Below are 20,122 nucleotides of genomic sequence, written 5' to 3' on the forward strand. Positions count from 1 at the left end.
TGCGTAAGATATTAAGAGGATGTTTTCAGAGGATATTTCTTGAACTCATTTTTTTTTTTTTTTTTTTTTAAGTGTAAACCTCACAAAAATGTGTTAGATTTATGCTTAATATAAACAAACGAAAACAGAAAATTATTTGTTATGGAGCCCCTAAAGTGGCATTCTACTTATGTACAAAAAACTTTTTTTGTGTGTGTGTGTGTGTGTGTGTTGCACATGTGAATGAAAAATGTATTGTGTTCATGAAAAACTTTCTTGTTCATTTTGCTAAAAAAAAAAATAAATAAATTTGGAAATATGTACATATGGAAAACTTTTGAAAAAAAAATTATGTTCTCTTGACATAGTGAGTGTGACCGAGAAAATGTTTAATTCTGTTGCACTTGCAAACAAAAAATTTTTCAGAGAAAAGTTTCTTGTGCATATGCAAAATATGCACTCATGTGAAAGTCTTTTTTTTCTGTCACTTTAGGGGCTGCATAATTTTCTAATGGGGTAAATAAATATTATTATAATATATTTTTACTGGAAAACAAGTCAAAAATACTCACTAAGAAGATTCTTAATATTATTTTTGCAGTTTGAGACAGACAAACTCATTTCAGATTGAGCACCAGTGAAAAAAGGCCATATTTAGCTATTGTTTTTTTAATCTACGCAACATTCTTGTTTTTTTTTTTTGTATGACAAAAAAGATAATTATATAGAAAAATCTACACTGTCATTTGTCACTCCCCTCCCATGAATCTAAAAGCCTGAAATGTTCCATGGTTGCATGTAATCTCTTCCCAAAGCCAGTATTTGCCCCACTCCCCCTATTAAAAAAAGTTATAAGTAGTGTCTTTGGCAGATTCACAGATAGATTTGTCTCCTTCTCTCAATGAGTAATATTTTTTTTTTTTCTAGTAATTTTTTAAGGGACTGTGACTGCTCTGTACATCTGTTCATATGCAAACATTGGCATACGTGCACCCACAAGCACAAACTTACTCGCACACTTTTACAATCTCACAATAGTGAAAACTGAGCTCAGATGACAGTAAATGCTCAGGTAGTGGTTAATGCAGACAAACAGAGAGATTCAGATGACAGTCGCTTGAATCTTGACACGCGGATGATAGTGGGATGTCGGCCGAAAACATGTCACATGTCTGGGCTGGGCACGTCACATGTCTTTTGTCAGTGAGCAAGAAAGCCTATGCAGGAATGCCCATATTTGGGCATTTGGGTGAGGCATATTGTCATTGTAAATTAGAGATGGTTTTCGGATGTCCAGCCGGGTTGCAGGGTTGGTAAAAATCCATTTCAACAGTGCAAAGAGCAGGTGAGGAGCAATGTTTGTTGGCTAGACACCAGATCTTATGGGGCAGGGCATGTCATTGTGATGTATGATGGGGTGGGGCAGGTTGGGCGTGGTCAGGCTCAGTGGATTATAATGCTATGAGGGGCACAGAAGCAGAAGCAACGGAAGCATGAGCCACAGGCTGGGCGTTAATGCCCAACCACTGCTGGAGTCATCTGTCAGGAAAGGCTCTGGAGACTCGTACAGAGAGTCATCTGAGAGAGAAAGGAAGAGAAATAATGCATATTAATAATCATGTTGCACCTTTGCCGCTTTATGTAGAAAACAAGAAAGTAGAAAACAAACTGACAACAGCAATGTGCATTTCAGGAATCTTTTGCACAGGAGTGATTATAGGGTATTCATTGATCATTGAAAATAATCATTGCAGGAACAGTTTCAGCCTCAGGGGTTCTCTGTCCGCATTCAGATCATATGATTTGGTCTGGTGGCATGTTTATTATTTTATTTTAGACTAATCATTTTAGACTCACTGTATTAATAATTAGAAATATTATTTTATTATAGAATATGCATAATATATATATGTATATATATGTATATATATGTATATATATATATATATATATATATATATATATATATATATATATATATATATATATATATATATATATATATGTATATATATATCTATATCAGAGATGGGGACTTGAGTCGCACACACAGTGACTTCAGACTCGACTTGAGACTCGTCCTCGAAAGACTTCAGACTCGACTCGGACTCGAGTTGCGGGACTCGTGAACAATGTTTATTTTTAGGAAACGTCTGATGAGCTCGCTGTTATTCCCCTCCCTTCGTTACCTATAACCTGCCTACGTAACACGTGAAGTACTATCTGCTGCGCGCGGCCACACATGAGAGGACAACAAACACGTCGACTGCACCGGCCGCTGGCTGCTGTGCCATTCATCGTAAGCTTTGGGTTTAAAAACTTCAACAGAGCTGCCAACTGTCACGCATGCATTCACTGTGAGACTCACGCGATTGACACTTTTCACACGCTCTCACACCACACATCCGTTTTCTCACGCACAGAAAAATCGCGAAGCAAAGAGGACACGGAGACCGACAGACTAGACAGAGTAGGTTACTTACTCAGGTTGTTACTTACTTCATTGCTCAGCTCTCAAATTCTGTCAATTCTATTACGAAATTCAAACAATAAATACCGTTTTGGCGCTTGTAAACGTGACGTGACAGATCCCTAACGGCACGTGCGAACCGACCCTTTCTACTAGCTAATAGTAAATAAACACAAACACTGTTGAAAGATACAGTACAACTTACCGAAATGTATATTCCATCCTCATACATAATATCGATCAATCAGTGTTTTTCATCCGCGGAAAGGGGTCAATAAAACAGCTGGAGAACAATGTCACATAACATTTACCTCAGAAAAGCCATTTGATGACATAATATGGGCTATAGCACGTTAGTGGCTAGAAAAAAAAGAGCTATAGAGAGTATTTTGCTAAATATGTGTACTATATTACATATTTATTATATTTTTACTTGACGTATTTTATTTTACTTTTACTAAAGTTGTTATTATAATAAAAAAACGCATTATATTTAATTTGAGTTATTTTTAACATTAAGTAATACTACCAGCTGTTTACATCATTAGGTGAGATTTTTTTTTCTTGAGAAAAATGAACACCTATATTGTGTATCTAATATTTATCCAAATATTAAATCAAATCACAAGAATTTAATTGAATTGAAATCGTGAAATTTGTGTCAAGCAATAATAACAAAACGTAGCTTACCAGAAATTGTACCATGTTAACATTGTAACATGTTGCCACTAAACCTAATAAAATTCAGTTTTTGTCATGTTGCAATAGCCTGTTTGCACTGATTATATACCAAAATCAAAGCTGATACTGTATGCTAATAAATAAAGGAGTCATAATAACATATTGCATGCTTTGAATTTCTTAGCTATGCAGTGTTCTAAGCAGCCTGGATGGGTCGCTGTACTTGATGCAACACTTATTATAACGACAAGAGACTTGAGACTTGACTTGGACTCTAGCTCAGAGACTTGAGACTTGACTTGGACTCTAGCTCAGAGACTTGAGATTTGACTTGGACTCTAGCTCAAAGACTTGAGACTTGACTTGGACTCTAGCTCAGAGACTTGTGAGCATCTCTGATATATATATATATATGGACAAAAGTATTGGACACTTGACTATTACACCAACAGGGACTGTAATGATATTGCATTCTATATACATAGACATTAATATGGAGTTGGTCCCCCTTTGCAGCTATAACTGCGTCTACTCTTCCGGGAAGGCTTTCCACAAGATTTTGGAGTGTTTCTGTCGGAATGTTTGCCCATTCATCCAGTAGAGCATTTGTTCGATGGGATTTAGGTCAGGCCAGTCAAGTTCTTCCACACCAAACTCATCCAACCATGTCTTTATGGACCTTGTTTTGAGCACTAGGGCACAGTCCTGCTGGAATAGAAAAGGGCCTTCTACAAACTCTTCCCACAAATTTGGAACCATAGCATTGTCCAAAATGTCTTGGTATGGTGAAGCATTAAGATTTCCCTTCAATGGAAGTAAGGGGATTAGTAATGGCCTCCTGAAAAACAGCCATAAACCATTATCCATTCTCCACCAGATTTTACAGATGGCAAAATACATTCAGGCAGGTAACGTTCTCCTGGTATCCGGCAAATCCAGACTCAAGGAGAAGTGTGATTCGTCACTCCACAGAACATGTTTCCACTGCTACAGAGTCCAGTGACAGCGTGCTTTACACCACTCCATCTGACACTTGGCATTGGCATTGTACTTGGTGATATAAGACTTGCAAGGAGCTGCTCGGCCATGGAAACACATCCTGATGCAGTTTTTGCTGATATTAATGCCAGTGGCAGTTTGGATCTCTTCAGATTTGGAATCACCATGCCTGTCAGCACTCGGTGACCCCACTCTGTGACTATGTGGTCTTCCGCTTTGTGGTGAATTTGTTGCTGTTCCTAAACACTTCCACTTTCCGCTTCCACAAAACATCATGAAATCTTAACAACCCCAAACTTTTGAACAGTAGTGTATATATTTAAAATAGTGTGTTTACATATACACAATTTATTACACTATTTATATTTTTATATTTATATTTAAAATATATTTAATATTTTTTGTACATATTTATATAGCCTCTATGTTGCATTTTTCTATTTGAACACACGTTATAATTATAGTTATTTGCTAATTATGACTATGACTAAAATGACTAAATGTAAATGTAAATGACTAAATGTAATTATATTATTTTTCATATTTCATTGTTAGAAAGAGAACCATCACAAGACTTCTTTCTTCATCACATACTATTTTATATATATACTATTTCCAATCAGATTTGGTTATAATCAGTCATATGTAAAATGGGATGCAGCTTCTGTGCATTGTTTACTCTCTCACTGCTGCCACCTCTAGCCCCTCGAGCATCCTTTTTCCAAATCTGCCTTTCAATGAGCTTTTGTCTCAGGTCCAACAATTCCAGTCTCTTGATCTCTAAAGACATTATAATGGGGTCTGGGGTTTAAATTAACCCTTGTGTCTACAACAAGACTAGGATTCCACCCAGTCAGAGAGAAGGAAAATAAACAATGACATGGAGGGGTCACACCGGATGATAAAGCTTTTCACTGACAGGCATCTGCTGTTCTTTTTGTTACTCTCCATCCTGTATGCACTTTCATGAAAACATACCAAAGTCCAAAACCTACTGAAACAATACGCAGCCCTTTGCAACAACTTTCTACACCTCTAAAGTCCAATAGTGGACAAAGGATGAGAACTGTGAATTTGAATTCAAACAATCAATTGAAGTTACATTCAATCAGAGATTAAATTGCTAATTGTGATTCAATTTAAGTGAAAGGCAATGCACATTATCTCTAAGAAGCTGGATGGAGTCATGACTGCTCTTGTAAACAGATACATGATAGAATGAGAGGTGGATTGTTGTTTCAATTTGCATGCGATTGTCTGAACTGCTCTCTGGAACACTTCTGTTTGCTAACAATTACATCACACTAATGGGCTGTAATGCCTAAATTATGACTGCAAATAGGGATGGTAATTGTAAGGAATTTAAAAATTATAATTGTTATTCTGATTCAATTTCCTTATTGATTTAAGAAATATGTGACCTCAAACTACATATTATTAGATTGTACATTACAAGTTTTTGTTTTTTTATAGTTTTGATAAAAAAAAAAAAGTTTAATTTAATTATTCGAAAAATGTCATGTGGTTTAACCAAATAAATGTTAAAGTTTCTACACCCAATAGGTCTACACCCTATATGATTGTACACATCTCAATCAATGTTTTCAATGTTTTTTTTGTTTTTTTTATGTTTTTTTAAATGTTATGTTTAAGGTAAAAATTATATTTTAGAAATCGTTTCAGTTACGTACAGTATATGTTACCCTCGATCCCTGAAAGAGGGAACGGAGACGTTACGTCGGAAGTGAACCGACGAATTGGGGATCGCTTTGAGAGACCAATCTACTTTGAGTGTAACTAAATGAGCCAATGGACGTTGGTATGCAAGATTTGCATCTGACGAACCGCCCCCACAGCGCGGGTATATATACGGAAGCGGATGCATCGCATATTTGGTTTCCGCTTAGGAGCCAAGCCGGTGACCCAGTTGCCCAGCGGTGGTACAGCAACTGTGGCGACGAGACGTAAAGTCTCAGAGGGTTACATGCATGATCGAGATGTTCCCTTTCAGTCAGTCATGTTCGACGTTACATCGGAAGTGAACCGACAAATTGGGGATATCTACCAACATTGTTGCCCTTCCAGCACCCTGCATCAGCAGAGAAAGTCAATCACTGCTGTTCCGCATGACCCACTCAGTGAGACTATTGGATAACACTGGGAAAGCGTGCCCTTCCTGCAGGGAGGTACCATGTGGAAGTTACCTGTATGGACTGGCCAAGTAGGGCAGTACAACATGTGGAAGGTCTCTGGGGTGGCTCCAGCCTTATAAGGGGGGGACACACTGGCAGAGAGGAAAGACACGGGCTTACCGAGAGGGGAGCCGTACCGTGGAAGAATACACATATGGGATCGCCACAGGGATCACTAAATATGGACACCCAGCCTAGCACAGGTTCCACCAATGCACACAAGTGTTAGGCCTGGCATCAGATGCTCCACCATGTCTGACTGCCGAGGTTGCTGGAGGAATCTGGAATCTTCACCAATCTGGAACTAATCTGGAGCAAATAAGTGCACGCATCCGGTCCACCGTAGGGGAATGGCACAGCGAGGCACAGCTACTGGTCACTTGGGGCGAGTACATGGTAGAATACCAGCTCTACACGAAGGCTATAAAATCTAGCGAACGTGTTGGGTTTCGCCCAGCCCGCAGCTATACATATATCTGCCACCAAAGCGCCTAGGAAGCAACACATCTAGTAGAGTGCACCCTCAACCAGAGCGGGCAAGGCACACCTTGGGTTTGATACACCAAAGCAATACTGCCGTGCAAAGGCAAAAGACCGTAACTTCGTTTTTGGTCGAAAATGAGTTATTTATATTTTTGGCACATTCAAGACCTTCTTTATCATGTGGATAAGTATCTTGAATCAATTCCGTTTATTTTTCGAGAAAATAATGATTTGTCTTAACAGTAACTTCCAAAAGCCCATGAGAAACCAAGGCAGAACACCGTAACATCAGTTACCGCTCTTTGGCTTTGTTTTGGAACGCTCAAATTACGAGTTACGGTGCTCTGCCTTTGTTTAGCTGCGCGTCAATATGAAGTTACGGTGCCGGTGTTCAATCAAATAATGCTACCTACCAGATTGTAAGGTTATCTGCCTTTGTTTTAATGTCCATTAAAATTAAAATTACGGTGTATCCTGTCACTGTGTACTTTGTACAGCTGCCATCAGTCGCTCTAACTTCTGATGTCCTCAGAGCGGTCAGAACATTTAGTATGGTCTGCTCCATCGACAAACGTGCGATTACGATCGCGAAGGATTATGCAGAGTTGACAGAAAAACGTTACACATTGCCGTATCAGATGAATACATCCATGAATTAAAGCTCGCAAACTAGCTGGCAGAGTGCCAAAACTTCGCCTTCAGCCCCGCCCTAAACGCAGTCGAGTCAACGCTGGACTAATAGGAGGTATTTTGTCATGTCAAATGTATTAATAATGCCATCAGAATGCAACCAAAGCACAGGATAGCAATAAGTAGATGGCTATAAATAATTGTAAATCATACAAAATAAATGCCATGATCACTAGATTTTATACAGGTGTGTACTATAATGATTTTGTTAATGGTGATCAGCAACTAAATATTGATAATGTGGAAGTTACTGCCTTTTGCCTTGGTATGACCTCTCACTTTTTGCTGACAATACAAAGGCAGAGTACAGTAACTTTAAAATAGTGGTCAAAAGTCAAGTTTGAGCTCAAGATTTTTTTATGTATATAATTTCCATTACTAAAACATCTATTTGCCAAATTTCCAGTGTCCTACCTATAATTAATTAAGCGGGACAACTAAAAATCTTTAAAGTCATTTTTCTCAGTTCCACACTCTAGCGACTTAAGGTCTTTTGCCTTTGTAGGGCAGAATAGCATCCACTATCCATTGGGCTAATCTCTGCTTGGAGACAGCCTTTCCCCATCTGCTGGCCTTCGTAACAGGCAGAGAGCTGGTCTGAGGTCCTGAAACTCTGCGTTCGGTCCACGTACAAGAGCAAAGCGCGGACGGGATAGAGCAAAGCTAGGGCTGGGTCTGCATCCGCCAAGGGCAGCACTTGCAGGTTCACCACCTGGTCCCTGAAAGGAGTGGTGGAGACCTTGGGAACATATATGTAATTCCAGGCACGATTCGTTGACCAAAAATGTTTGCAGGTCCCCTACCCTCCTAATGGAAGCCAATGCAACCAGGAGAACTGTCTTCATGGACAGAATCTGTAACTCCACTGACTGCAGAGGTTCAAAGGAGGATATCTGCAAATGCTGGTAAGCACCAGAGTCAAGTCCCAAGAGGGTATAGAGTGAGGGAGAGAGGAGGATTTAACCTTCTTGCCTCCCTCAGGAACCTGATGATCAGGTTGTGATTTTCTATAGATTTACCTGTATCATGATGTGTGTCAATAGCGGCAACATACACTTTGAGGGTGGAGGGAGACAACCTTCACTCCAACCCATCTTGCAGGAAGGAAAACATACGTAACTCTGATCGGGCATTTCCGGGGTCTTCATGGTGGGAAGAACACCACTCAACGAACAGTTTCCACTTTAATGCAATGCACCTCATAGAGGGGGCTCTAGCCGAAGTGATGGGGTCTCCCAATGCTTGGGGCAGTCCACCTAATTCCTCCACGTCCTATCCAGAGACCAGACGTGGAGCTTCCAGAGGTCTGGACTCGGGTGCCATAGGGTGAGAAAGCAGGTCCTTCCTTTGAGGAATGCACCAGGGAGGGGCTGTCATTCTGGGAACCAGGTCCGATATACGCAACGTCGCAGAGCTCAGCCAAAGTAGCCCTTTTCTGGTGGCCACCAGAAGAGGAACTAGATCGGAGGATAGGCGAAGAGAGCAGGGTTTCTGCAGGTTTTATGAAGGTAAATTTAAGACCTTTTTAAGACCAGTTAAAGAAAATTTAAGGAATTAAATTGAAAAGAACATAACATGTCAATATGTTCTCTAAATGTAAATGTCTAGGAAGCACTCAATGATTTGTTTTAGCAACACTTCAAAGTTTGAAAATACAATTTCCAACAGGTCGCTATTACTTTATAATTAATTTTACAAAAACATAGCTTAAAATTTTAATAACTCTGCTCCCAAACACTAGAATATGGAAATAACTTTTACTGTACTTTCTGATGACACTGCAAATAAGTGATGTTCTTTTTCAGAAGTTTTAAAGTCTTGTTTTCCAGTGCAAATATCTAAAAGATTCTTAAATCAATATCCATTATCCATTTTGAGATGCAAAACGACATAAGATAAGAAATCTTGTGAAATCTTGTGAGTCATATTATGATTAAAACAAGAACAAATATCTGCCAATGGGTTCAGAAAAATCAACTTAATTCAAATGAAAAAGTAATTTTCATACCCATGGACAGATACTTGTTCTTGTTTTAAGCATAAACTGACTTAATTTTGTCAAATTTTTCAGAAAAAAAGACATAATTTCTTCATTTTGCATCTTAATTAAATGTACCTTGATTTTATGAAACAAGAATCCTGAGGAAGATATTCATTTTATTTTTTGCAGTGCATTCAATTTAATTTTGTAATTTATTTTAGGGCCCTATTAGATCTGTTTCATATATGTTTTTTTTGTTTTATAGTTTTACTCCATTTTTATGGTTAAATTAAATTGCATTAGTCAAAAAGAATGTCTAATTAATTGAAATCATAAAATATACAACTTTTTGTTGTTTGACTGTTTTATTTTTCCTCAAATTCCGTTTTATTTTTTATTTTTCCGTTTTTGGGTGAACTATTTACTCACATGAGGGTGAGTTAAGCTTTGTCATGGGCTTGTCCTTCGGTCATTCACAGTCAGAGTAAAAAAGCTTGTCTGGAAAAAATAGGATTTTTTTGTTTGTTTTGTAAATCTAATTTATTCTGAAGCAATATTCTCAGTGTTCTATCAGCTTTGACATTTAAATCTGCATTTTTGTGATATTTAAGCCGAGGGCTTTTTTTTTTCCTTTATATAAAAAAAAAATCTAATCTTATTAAATGTATGCTTCATCTTTCATTTAAAATTCTTAAATTTGATCTGAAAAATTACAACTGCATTAAACAATGTTATGATATTGTTTTGAATATTTTTTTGAAAATACAAATAAGAAATGTTTGGAAAAAATTATAAACATGAAACTAAACTGCCAGTAGATGGCGGCAATTGGCCGTCTTAATGAGTGAGTAATTCATTCAAACGATTTGTTCAAACAGCTGATTCGTTCGTAATGAACGCGTTGACTGTGAGATGCACTTTGCTTCTCCTGTGATCTTTGTTTGGAACTATTTTCGATGCTGAAATATAACAAAAACAGTCAATATTGCAAGAATTTGCATCTAAAATGTAAGTAACTTAATTTACTTAACTACTTTGAACTGTCGTATGAAATCAGTATGTATGAAAACTGTCGATGTTTAATTGTAATGGTATTCAGGAAGACAGTACTCTTGGTCCTGTGAGGTTGCTTAACTGTATTATATGTTATAAAACTCGACATTTAGATTTTTACCGCAGTATGTTAACTGAGTTTCTTTATGTGTGATGTACACATTTGTTTCCATTTCTTCTCGAGAGTCTGCATGAGCCTCGACAGTGCAACATTGTTACCATCACCTCAAATGTAATAAAATCAGAGCATTTACGATACAGTAAATTCCATTTTATAAATGGTTTCTGCGTTTCCGTACACGTTTTCCGCATCACGGAAATCATAGGGCCCTAATTTAATGCCATGATATTGAATGCTTATTGGATATTGGACTTGCAGCTCCAATTTAAGCCATTTTTAAGGCCTTAAATTGTACAAGGTCAAATTAAGACTTTTTAAGACCTTTTTAAGGCCCGCGGAAACCCTGTCGAGTCTCGATCGCAACACAGATATGGTCAACTGTGTGCACTCACACTCACTGGCACCACAAGCAGGGATATAGTGCAGCCCACTGTGTGCACTCACTCTTTAAAGAGCTGTGAAAACAGCTGTTTTTTGCAAGCTCTTTAAAGGGGTCATATAATGGTACATGCACTTTTACAAGTTGATTGTAATGAAATGTGTGTTGGCAGTGCCTGTACACAACCATCATAAAATGATAAAAATCCATCCAGTGTTTTTTTTTTTAATCTTCTTATATGTTTTGCCCTGTCTCAAATCAAGCCGACGCCCCTCCCACGATTGTTGATTGACAGCAGCGTTTCAACACAGACCTGCCCTCGCTCGTGATCGAGCTGTCTGTCATCATAGTCCGCGCCGTCATTGTTGATACGCTGGAGCACTGTCTATGAGCAGAATGGCGTCTAAGCGATTGTGGTGTTCTGTTCTTGGGTGCAATAAGGAACACAGCAGTCATTTTGATGTTCCTAAATCCGAATCGCTGAAGACGCAGTGGCTGAGTTTTGTTTTCGAAGGGAATATTCCCCACGATCAACGTCAATGCTTTCATGTTTGCGCGAATCATTTCACACACCAGACTGCTTTACAAACGAGGGTCTGGTTTTGCTAAGAAGCTGCTCCTGGAAAAAGGATCGGTACCAACTATTCGTGTTCCTGCTGCACCTCCAGAAGAACTGAAGTGAGTGTAACGTTTTATTAACCTTTATATTAATATTTATATTAATCTTTGCAAATCGCTAGCACGCTTCATGATGAATGCAGCTAAGGTTTACACTCTGGGTACATTACGGCATGTTTTCTATGTACGACATTCTCAATAATTCATAATCCCACGTTTATAATGAACAACGCGTTATGGTTATTGTGTTATTGTGTTATTGTGTTACAAACGGTGTATGCACAGAACAGAGGGGCGGGGTGAGCAAACCTCATTATCATTTAAAGACACATGCACTTAAACGGCGTGCTGAAAACAGAGCTGTTTTTGACCAGGTAAAATGAGTGTTTTCTTACAATACTAATGAGAATTTTTAATTAAAGTATATTACAAACTTTTAATTTAGACCCTAAAGAATCATATTAGCTTGTACAAAAATGGCATTATATGACCCCTTTAAGAGACCGCGACCACCTCTGAAGCACCACCACACCAACACAGACTGAAGAGGCTTCTTCCCCAAAGAACATAAGGCTTGTAGAACACTCTCTCATCGAAGATTGCAGAGCAGGAACAATAGAACCACTCAGCTCCGAAGAGAAAAGAAAAATATGCATAAACACTGACTATTAACTACAACTTTTGCCTCAACAAACTCCTAATTTACTGCTTATTAATAGTTAGTAAGGTGGTTTTTGTAGCTTTTAAGTTTAGTTATTGGATAGGATTAAGAGATGTAGAATAAGGTCATGCAGAACAAGGCATTAATGTGCTTTATACGTACTAATAAACAGCCAAAATCCTAGTAATATGCATGCTAATAAGCAACAAGTTTTTTATAGCAAGAATTCTTTTTCTAAATACTAATAAAAGATTATGACAGATACTTAGTAAGATTTTCAAGAATTTAATTCTTGGAATTTTTTCTTTATTATGATATCAGGACATGTCGTGCCATGGACCTAAAAAAATATGTTGTCTACTCAAAAGTTCTAAACAAAACTAAATCTAAAAAAAAGTGTACAGTATGTGTAAATGCTATAGAGTATTCAAAATGTCCACCTCTTGCTGCACAAGATTTATATTTCTGACTATTTTTCAGTGCCAAGTCCTCCATGACAATGAGCAGGTCTATGTGTGATAAATGCAAATGTTGTACAATAAAGTCTAGCTGAGTATATTTTCTGGACAATTCTGACATGAGGGAAAGTGATTTAAGCAGTGTTACCCATATGGCATGTCTACCTGGAGTGAGGGGTTAAATAAACCAAGACCTCTGTGTTTAACTGCAGGCTATTCTGGTGTTTGTGGCTTGTGTGTGAGAACCCCTGCAGGTCTCTTAATGTCTGAACCTGCCTGCCTTGATTAGTTGAAGGTCAACATTTTTTGACTGTTATCTGCCCTGTGTGAGATGAATAGCTTCCTACAGCAAGTGCCCCCGAGGGGCAACACTATCACTCCACCGTTTATGGTACATGAATGATCAGCCCCATAAAAAAAGAGACATCAGTCTTAGACATCAGTGGAGGTCCAGAGTGAAGAGAACAAAGTTCCTGAAAATAAATTAAGCAAAGCTAAGCATTTCACCCATCACTGGAGTTAATACATGTGTTCACAGAATTCCCAGGGTTGACCTGCTTAAATCAAAATGGACACGAGGATTGGGATGTGAGATTCCTGGTACCTATTTGCAAGTATCACCATAAATAACATAAATAGACAGAGAGCAGACATGGCGGGCAGACACTGGAACACACTCACTTGTAGGCTTGACGTACACCTTCAGTTTCAAACAGGGCTTCCCACCAAGGTTGGGGTGAGGTGAAGCTGTGAAGAGACAGAGAAAGTGAAAATTACAGTAAATATTCCTCACATAAATCTATGTGACTTGACATGATTTAGTTAGAATGGCTTAAAAGAACATCGATGATGTAATTTTACTGTTGACCTAAATCACAAAGTGACCAATTAACCCAAACCACCAAGTTCAACCAATAAAGCACAACACTGATAATTGTGGAATTACTTTTCCTGATTCATGTTTTAGGGATTTAAAAAAATAAAAATAAAGAGATGTAAAATTAATCAGTGTTATGAAGTCTACATAACTTATTTTAAGAATTTAAAATACTACTTAAAATACTATTTAAAAACTACTCATCACCTGCAAATGACGTAATGACTTCCAAGACTTCTATTCCTTTATTATAACTATTAAAGTGATGGGGTAAGATGCCCACCCGGGGCAAGATGACTCTTGCCCTTGACAAAAGGGCTGTTCAGTTCCAACATTTTTTGAATGGGCTCCTATTCTTGGTTCTGGAATGATAAAAAATGTTGGAACCGAACAGCCCTTTTTAATACATATTGTAATTCATGGGCTTATTATTCAAATAATAATAATAATAATAATAATAATAATAATAATAATAATAATAATAATAGTAATAATAAAAATAATAATAATAATAATGAATCTCTTTTACTGGGATTGTCTGTCATCTGTTTATAAACTAAATTGTCAAAACACAATTTTGTATCCGTTTCCAATTTATTTTAATTTTTTTTAATAAGCAGGAAAACTGTTTTCAACATTGATAATAAGAAATGTTTCTTAGGCACCAAATCAGCATATTAGAATGATTTCTAAAGGATCATGTGACACTGGGGTAATGGATACTGAGAATTCAGCTTTGCAATCACAAACAAAAATAAATTAGATTTAAAAATGTATTTAAATAGAAAATAGTTATTTTTAAATTGTAAAAATATTTTACAATATTACTGTTTTTACTTTATTTGATTAAATAAATGCACCCTTGGTGAGCAGAAGACTTACAAATATATATACAAACCCCAAACATTGGAATTAAGCTGTATATATATATATATATATATATATATATATATATATATATATATATATATATATATATATATATATATATATATATATATATATATATATATATATATATATATGAAGAGTTCAGATGCAAAAGCCTCTAAGTGCCATCTGAAATTTTCTTCTAGAATGATCATTTTTATCAAGCTCGTATATTTAAGTTCAGTAATTTCACTTAAATGACAATTAATAGGTGATTTTCATTGGCATTTAAGTGAAATTACTGAACTTACTGATAAAAATGATCATTCTAGAAGAAAATTTCAGATGGCACTTAGAAGCCTTTGCATCTGAACTCTTCATATAGTAGGGGTGTGCAGCCGGTGTGCAGCAGAGACCAATAAATGTATCTGTATCTCTATTCAGATAAAACAGGAAGTTCATAAAATTACATTACATGAGATTACATCCATTTTAAATGTAATTATGTTCCCTTTTTTCATTTAACAAATACCTTATATAACTCAAAATAATTTTTTATTACAAAATTTCTTTATATTTTTTTCTTAAAAAATCGTAATTTTTCATTTTCCATATACAAACTTTGAGTTATGTCAGGACAATCATTCACAACCTCAAATAAGAGGACTCTATATAAAATAGCTGATTAGAAAACATGGAAGTTGGAAGAAAATATGGTTGAAAATTGCTAAAACTACTTTTGCAATGCATCCAAATGCAAATCGGAACAAGTTATAAATAATAAATAAATGCTTGCTGGCTCTGGGAACATATACATTTAAATAGATATAAAGTCATAGAAAAGGTATAAAATGTAATATTTTAGTAGATATTATTCTTGACAAAACTCTGATTACTAAGAGCTGCACAGAAGAGTCAACACGGTTATTAGATTTGTGATCACTGTGCTCCTTTCAAACAGTGTTTAGACTTAGTAATTTTTAAAACATTTAAATAGACATTAAATAGTAGAAAATATACATGATATAGTATTTTAGTTGATGTTAGTCTTGAAAAGACTTGAGTCTTGAGAGATGTACAGAGACCTTGCTGTGCTCATTTCCTTACAATCATTCACTTCACACACTTATTGCATAGTGATTTTAGAGGTTTATGTTTAATAGCATGCTATCTCTTGGCTCACCTTTTATCCAGCAAACATTAATAGTGACTTTGTCTGCCAAATATTTTTCCTACTATTCAGTAGAATTCATTATTAGTTTTGAAGCCATTATCTGAGCCTTTCCAAAAGGTATTCAGTTTCAGGCACATCCCTAATATATAGGTTAGGCTGGTTAGAATGACCCTTAGCCCCCGCTGGTAGAATGTTTACTTTTAACTTCTGAAACTTTACTGTTGTGCTCTGTAGCATTGCAATGTAGAAAAATAAGCCAAGACAAAGACCATGTGGTCCTCTGACAGTAAACACATGTGAGATTCAGTGTCCTTGGTAAGGCCATGTCTACTGACACCATGGAAACCAGGAGCTCTTGTACTCTCTGAGCCAGACAAAACATTTGCCTGGAGAGCAATGAACACATTTCCATTACTCTGCCATGTGAGTCTCTCCCTCTCTTACCCTCACACATACTACAAATGTCTAAGAAAAAGCACTTAGAGTCTGTTCTCCATTTAAAAGTCTAACTTCATTCTGGCACTCGTTTCCCCTCATCTCCTTCAAAAGCACACAAATGGATTTTTGGCTAATTTTTTTTAAGATTGCAAATGGAAAACAAATCATGATTTTGCCATGACACAGTTTTCAGCTTGCTCTTCAGATACATAAAAATTCCTTTAGCAATTACCACAAATCACTCAGCGGCTCAGCTAATGGAGAGCTGATGTGTTCTGCACAGAAAGCTTCTAACAGGTGTTCTTAAGTGTGTGGACATAAAATTGGCACATGGTGTTCTCATGCAGTCAAAAGATACAATATCAAAATATGAGGTTACATTTTACTTTAGTGAACAACATGAATCACTGTTATTCAGACAATTCTTTTATCCAGCATTTTTAATACACTTAAAAGACTGTAAAAAAGTTGCACTGTACTACCATGTATTGTACAACCATGTTTTTCCGTACAATGTTAGTACTAAGGTATTCTTTGAAATATCTTGAAGTACCATGTAAATACAATGGCAAATGAAAATGGTGATACAATATCATTCAATTTTAAGAGAACGAATAAAATCTACTATCTAAAATGTTGAAAAATATATAAAATTGTGTTTGTGTTTGTTAAAAAACATCTCAAAGCTGAAGTGTGTTTTCTGTGCAACTATGTGAACTGTTTAGCTCAGGTGACTGTTGGTAGTGCAGACTGTAGTTAGAGTTTTGCACATGTAGCTCAAGTTGTTTAGCAATCGGAAAAAACTGTAATTAAAAAAAACATCTCAAACTCTCCTACATCATCTTTTATTGGTCAGAAAAACAACTAGTCCTGCTCCAAACTCACACCATTGTTTGAACCACTGTTACTATGTTGGGCTGGTCAGAATTCAACTAGTTAAATTGGACACTAAACTAAAGTGTTACTAAGAAAGGATTTTAATATTTAAAAAAAATGTCACATTTCACCATAAAAAGGTAAATGTTTGGTGAAAGGACATTCTCAGACTAAACAAATACAAAAAAATAACTTGTGCTATGATTATGGACACATTAAGAAAAGTTCTAACAAAAGAGAGATTTTTGAGAGTTTTTTTGTATAAAGGCTATCAGAGATCTGGCGTATTGTGTGTGTGTGTGTGTGTGTGTGTGTGTGTGTGTGTGTGTGTGTGTGTGTGTGTGTGTGTGTGTGTGTGTGTGTGTGTGTGTGTGTGTGTGTGTGTGTGTGTGTGTGCGAGTGTGTGTGTGTGCTGGGAGTCTCTGAAATTCCCATATGCCGTATTCAAGCACACAGGCCTGTGAGAATGTCACAGTTGCCATTCACTCAGTCACCCTCTCTGGTGGGTCGAGGCGGGGTTGACCCAAAGGTGATGGACATCCTCTATTGTTGTGGGATATGAAACTAAGCCTTAGTTAACCCCCCCAAGTAACCCTGTGGCAGACCCCTTTGCCTCATAACCCCAGGGGCCATGACAGCAACAATATTGATAGTAGCCAAACACTTCTCTGGAGGAGGAGATGGCCTCATCTGATGAATAGCCAGACTAAGTACTTCTCAGCCCAGTTCACTGTCTTGAACAAAAGATGCATAATAGCGGGTCTTGCACCAAGCGACAGGGCGGACTGATTAAAAATAGCCCAGGACAGGCATAAGAAACACCCAGCCTCGAGTGCAAACTTTGAACCCAGGGTTCTTTCTTTCTTTCCTTTCTTTTTTCTTTGATTGACCCTCTTCTGTGTCTCTGTTTTCCCCTCGCAACTGGGGTGAAAATGTCCCATGGTTGGAAGGAAGGTCTAGGACGCCCTGCTGATTTGGTGACAATTCTGTGACGCCCACCACATCAAATTCCTGGACAGCCATGATATTTAAAGTGATTCTCATTTGAAACACTCTGTGCCTGCTTTTGGTCAGACTAGCATCCGTGAGACTAGATCTCTACATTTACAAATCACGCTAACTTTGAAAGAATAATTTACACAAAAATGTCTCAGGTTACGACTGTAAACCCTGGTTCCGTTGCGTCAAGAGTCTGTGAGAATGCTCTGCGTGATTGCGTTGTAAAGCACATGTGAAATCAGTCCAATGGCGTAAAGTAACGTCATAGGCAGGTGACGTCATTGACCAGGAAACTATAAAGCATGCCCGGAAAACAAAACAGCGCTAGCTTCTGATAGGCTGAAGCAAGTCGATCACAGGAATGCAGGACTTACAGTAGTAAACTGAGACATTCCCTTTCAAGGGAACTCGGGCTGCATTTAGACGCTGTGGGAACCTTATACCCACAGCGCCGTACTAGCATGAGCCTGTCTTTGTGAAATTGTTGCACACACTAGGACGAGAGCACCAAAGCACCTGGAGTGGAACCCAGATCCAGAAACAGACAAATAAACAGGGCAGCTTTGTGGACGTAGGCATCTAATGCCCTGACTGGGTACAGTAGATTAAGTTTCTCCTGATCTGATGTTTGAAAATGTGGATGACAAAAGGCCTGCGGTACAATAGGTGCCGCAATGGTAGAGGTAACCCTTTGGAACATAGCCCGGTCTAGGGTGAATAAAGGCTTTCACCATACCCGGAGCAAATTCCAGGCGCGTAGGAGCTACCGACAGGGACTTTAGGTCTTCAAATCTTTTAAGAGATGAGACGGTGAATAGATTTATTGTTCAATTTGCAGACGATTCAGCTATTGTCAGCCTCTGTGCTGAAGAAAATTATCATGGCCATGTAGTAAATGATTTTGTTCAGTGGTGTGACAATGCATTCCTACAAATAAAAGTGGCTAAAACGAAAGACATGCTCATTGATTTTAGGTGTAATCAAATTGATTTAAAGAGAACAACTATTAAAGAGCAGGTAGTTTTTGAGCTAGTTTAATCATGGAAGTATTTGGGATGTGTGATTGATAACAAGCCGAATTTTAATATCAATGTGGAGACGATTTGTAAAAAAGGCCAGCAATGTCTCTATACTGTCTACAGAGACTTGATGACTTTGTTTTACAAATCTTATATTGAGTACATTGAGATTTTGAGATTTTTAACATGCGCTATGTTATGCTGGTATGGCAGTCTTAGTGTGAAGGCAAACAAACTGATTTGGCAAAAATAGTTAATACTAGTAGTAAGATTTTAGGAATTGGGGTGAGTAGTTGGAAGTTGGTAGTTGTTTGGGCCTATCGTTGTCTTGTGTAGTTAATTATGTAATTTTTAATATATTGTAAATTGTCTTTTTTGTATGCTGGTCTTGCTGTAAAACCAATTGCCCTTCAGGGAAAGAAGAAAAAAAAGAAAGAAAGAAAGAAAGAAAGAAAGAAAGAAAGAAAGAAAGAAAGAAAGAAAGAAAGAAAGAAAGAAAGAAAGAAAGAAAGAAAGAAAGAAAGAAAGAAAGAAAAAGAAAGAAAGAAAGAAAGAAAGAAAGAAAGAAAGAAAGAAAGAGCGAGGGAGAACCACAGTGGACAGTGTGATGTCTCTACATCTGCTCAACCGAAGTTCTCCCGCAGGACTTCGACCACCTCGGGGTGGAGTCTCCATTCCCCAGGCCTCAGTCTCAGCCTCAACAGGAAGTCTGCTCCCTGGTTTTGTTGTCCAAAGATATAAATAGCCCTCAGAGAAAGCAATTTCCCCAGGGTCCACAGGAGGATCTGGTGAGCCAGTTTGTATAGGTGATGCGACCGCAGACCCCCCTGATAGTTTACGTAAGAGACCACTAATGTGTTGTCTGTATGGACAAGCACATGATGGCCCCTTAGGTCTGGGAGGAAGTGCTTAAGTGCTAGGAACACCACCATCATCTCCAGGTGGTTTATGTGCCAAGAGAAATTACCTTGAGCCGATCGACCACTCATGATCGCCCCCCAGCCCGTGAGGGATGCATCCGTCGTTAACGTTATGCAATGACAAGGAGCCCCCAACACAGGGCCTTGGGAAAGAAACCAAGGTTTTTTCCACATAACCAAGGCA

The 20,122-nt window shown here is 37.6% G+C and overlaps 1 protein-coding gene across 2 annotated transcripts in view; it reads right to left on the bottom strand.

Annotated features, from left to right (window-relative positions):
• Positions 1-681: 681 nt before the first annotated feature.
• The window catches only part of efna2b (ephrin-A2b), a 191,562-nt gene continuing 172,121 nt past the window's right edge, over positions 682-20,122 (bottom strand). For both annotated transcript variants that reach the window (XM_081358068.1, XM_081358067.1), the window contains 2 exons: positions 13,447-13,512; positions 682-1,557 (listed from right to left, as the gene is read on the bottom strand). In XM_081358068.1, the coding sequence (XP_081214194.1) occupies positions 1,439-1,557; positions 13,447-13,512 (185 nt within the window). In that variant the 3' untranslated portion in view covers positions 682-1,438. The remainder of the gene's footprint in view (positions 1,558-13,446; positions 13,513-20,122) is intronic.

This window comes from Scardinius erythrophthalmus, assembly GCF_964197995.2.
Source record: "Scardinius erythrophthalmus genome assembly, chromosome: 25".
In the NCBI taxonomy this organism is placed as follows: domain Eukaryota; kingdom Metazoa; phylum Chordata; class Actinopteri; order Cypriniformes; family Leuciscidae; genus Scardinius; species Scardinius erythrophthalmus.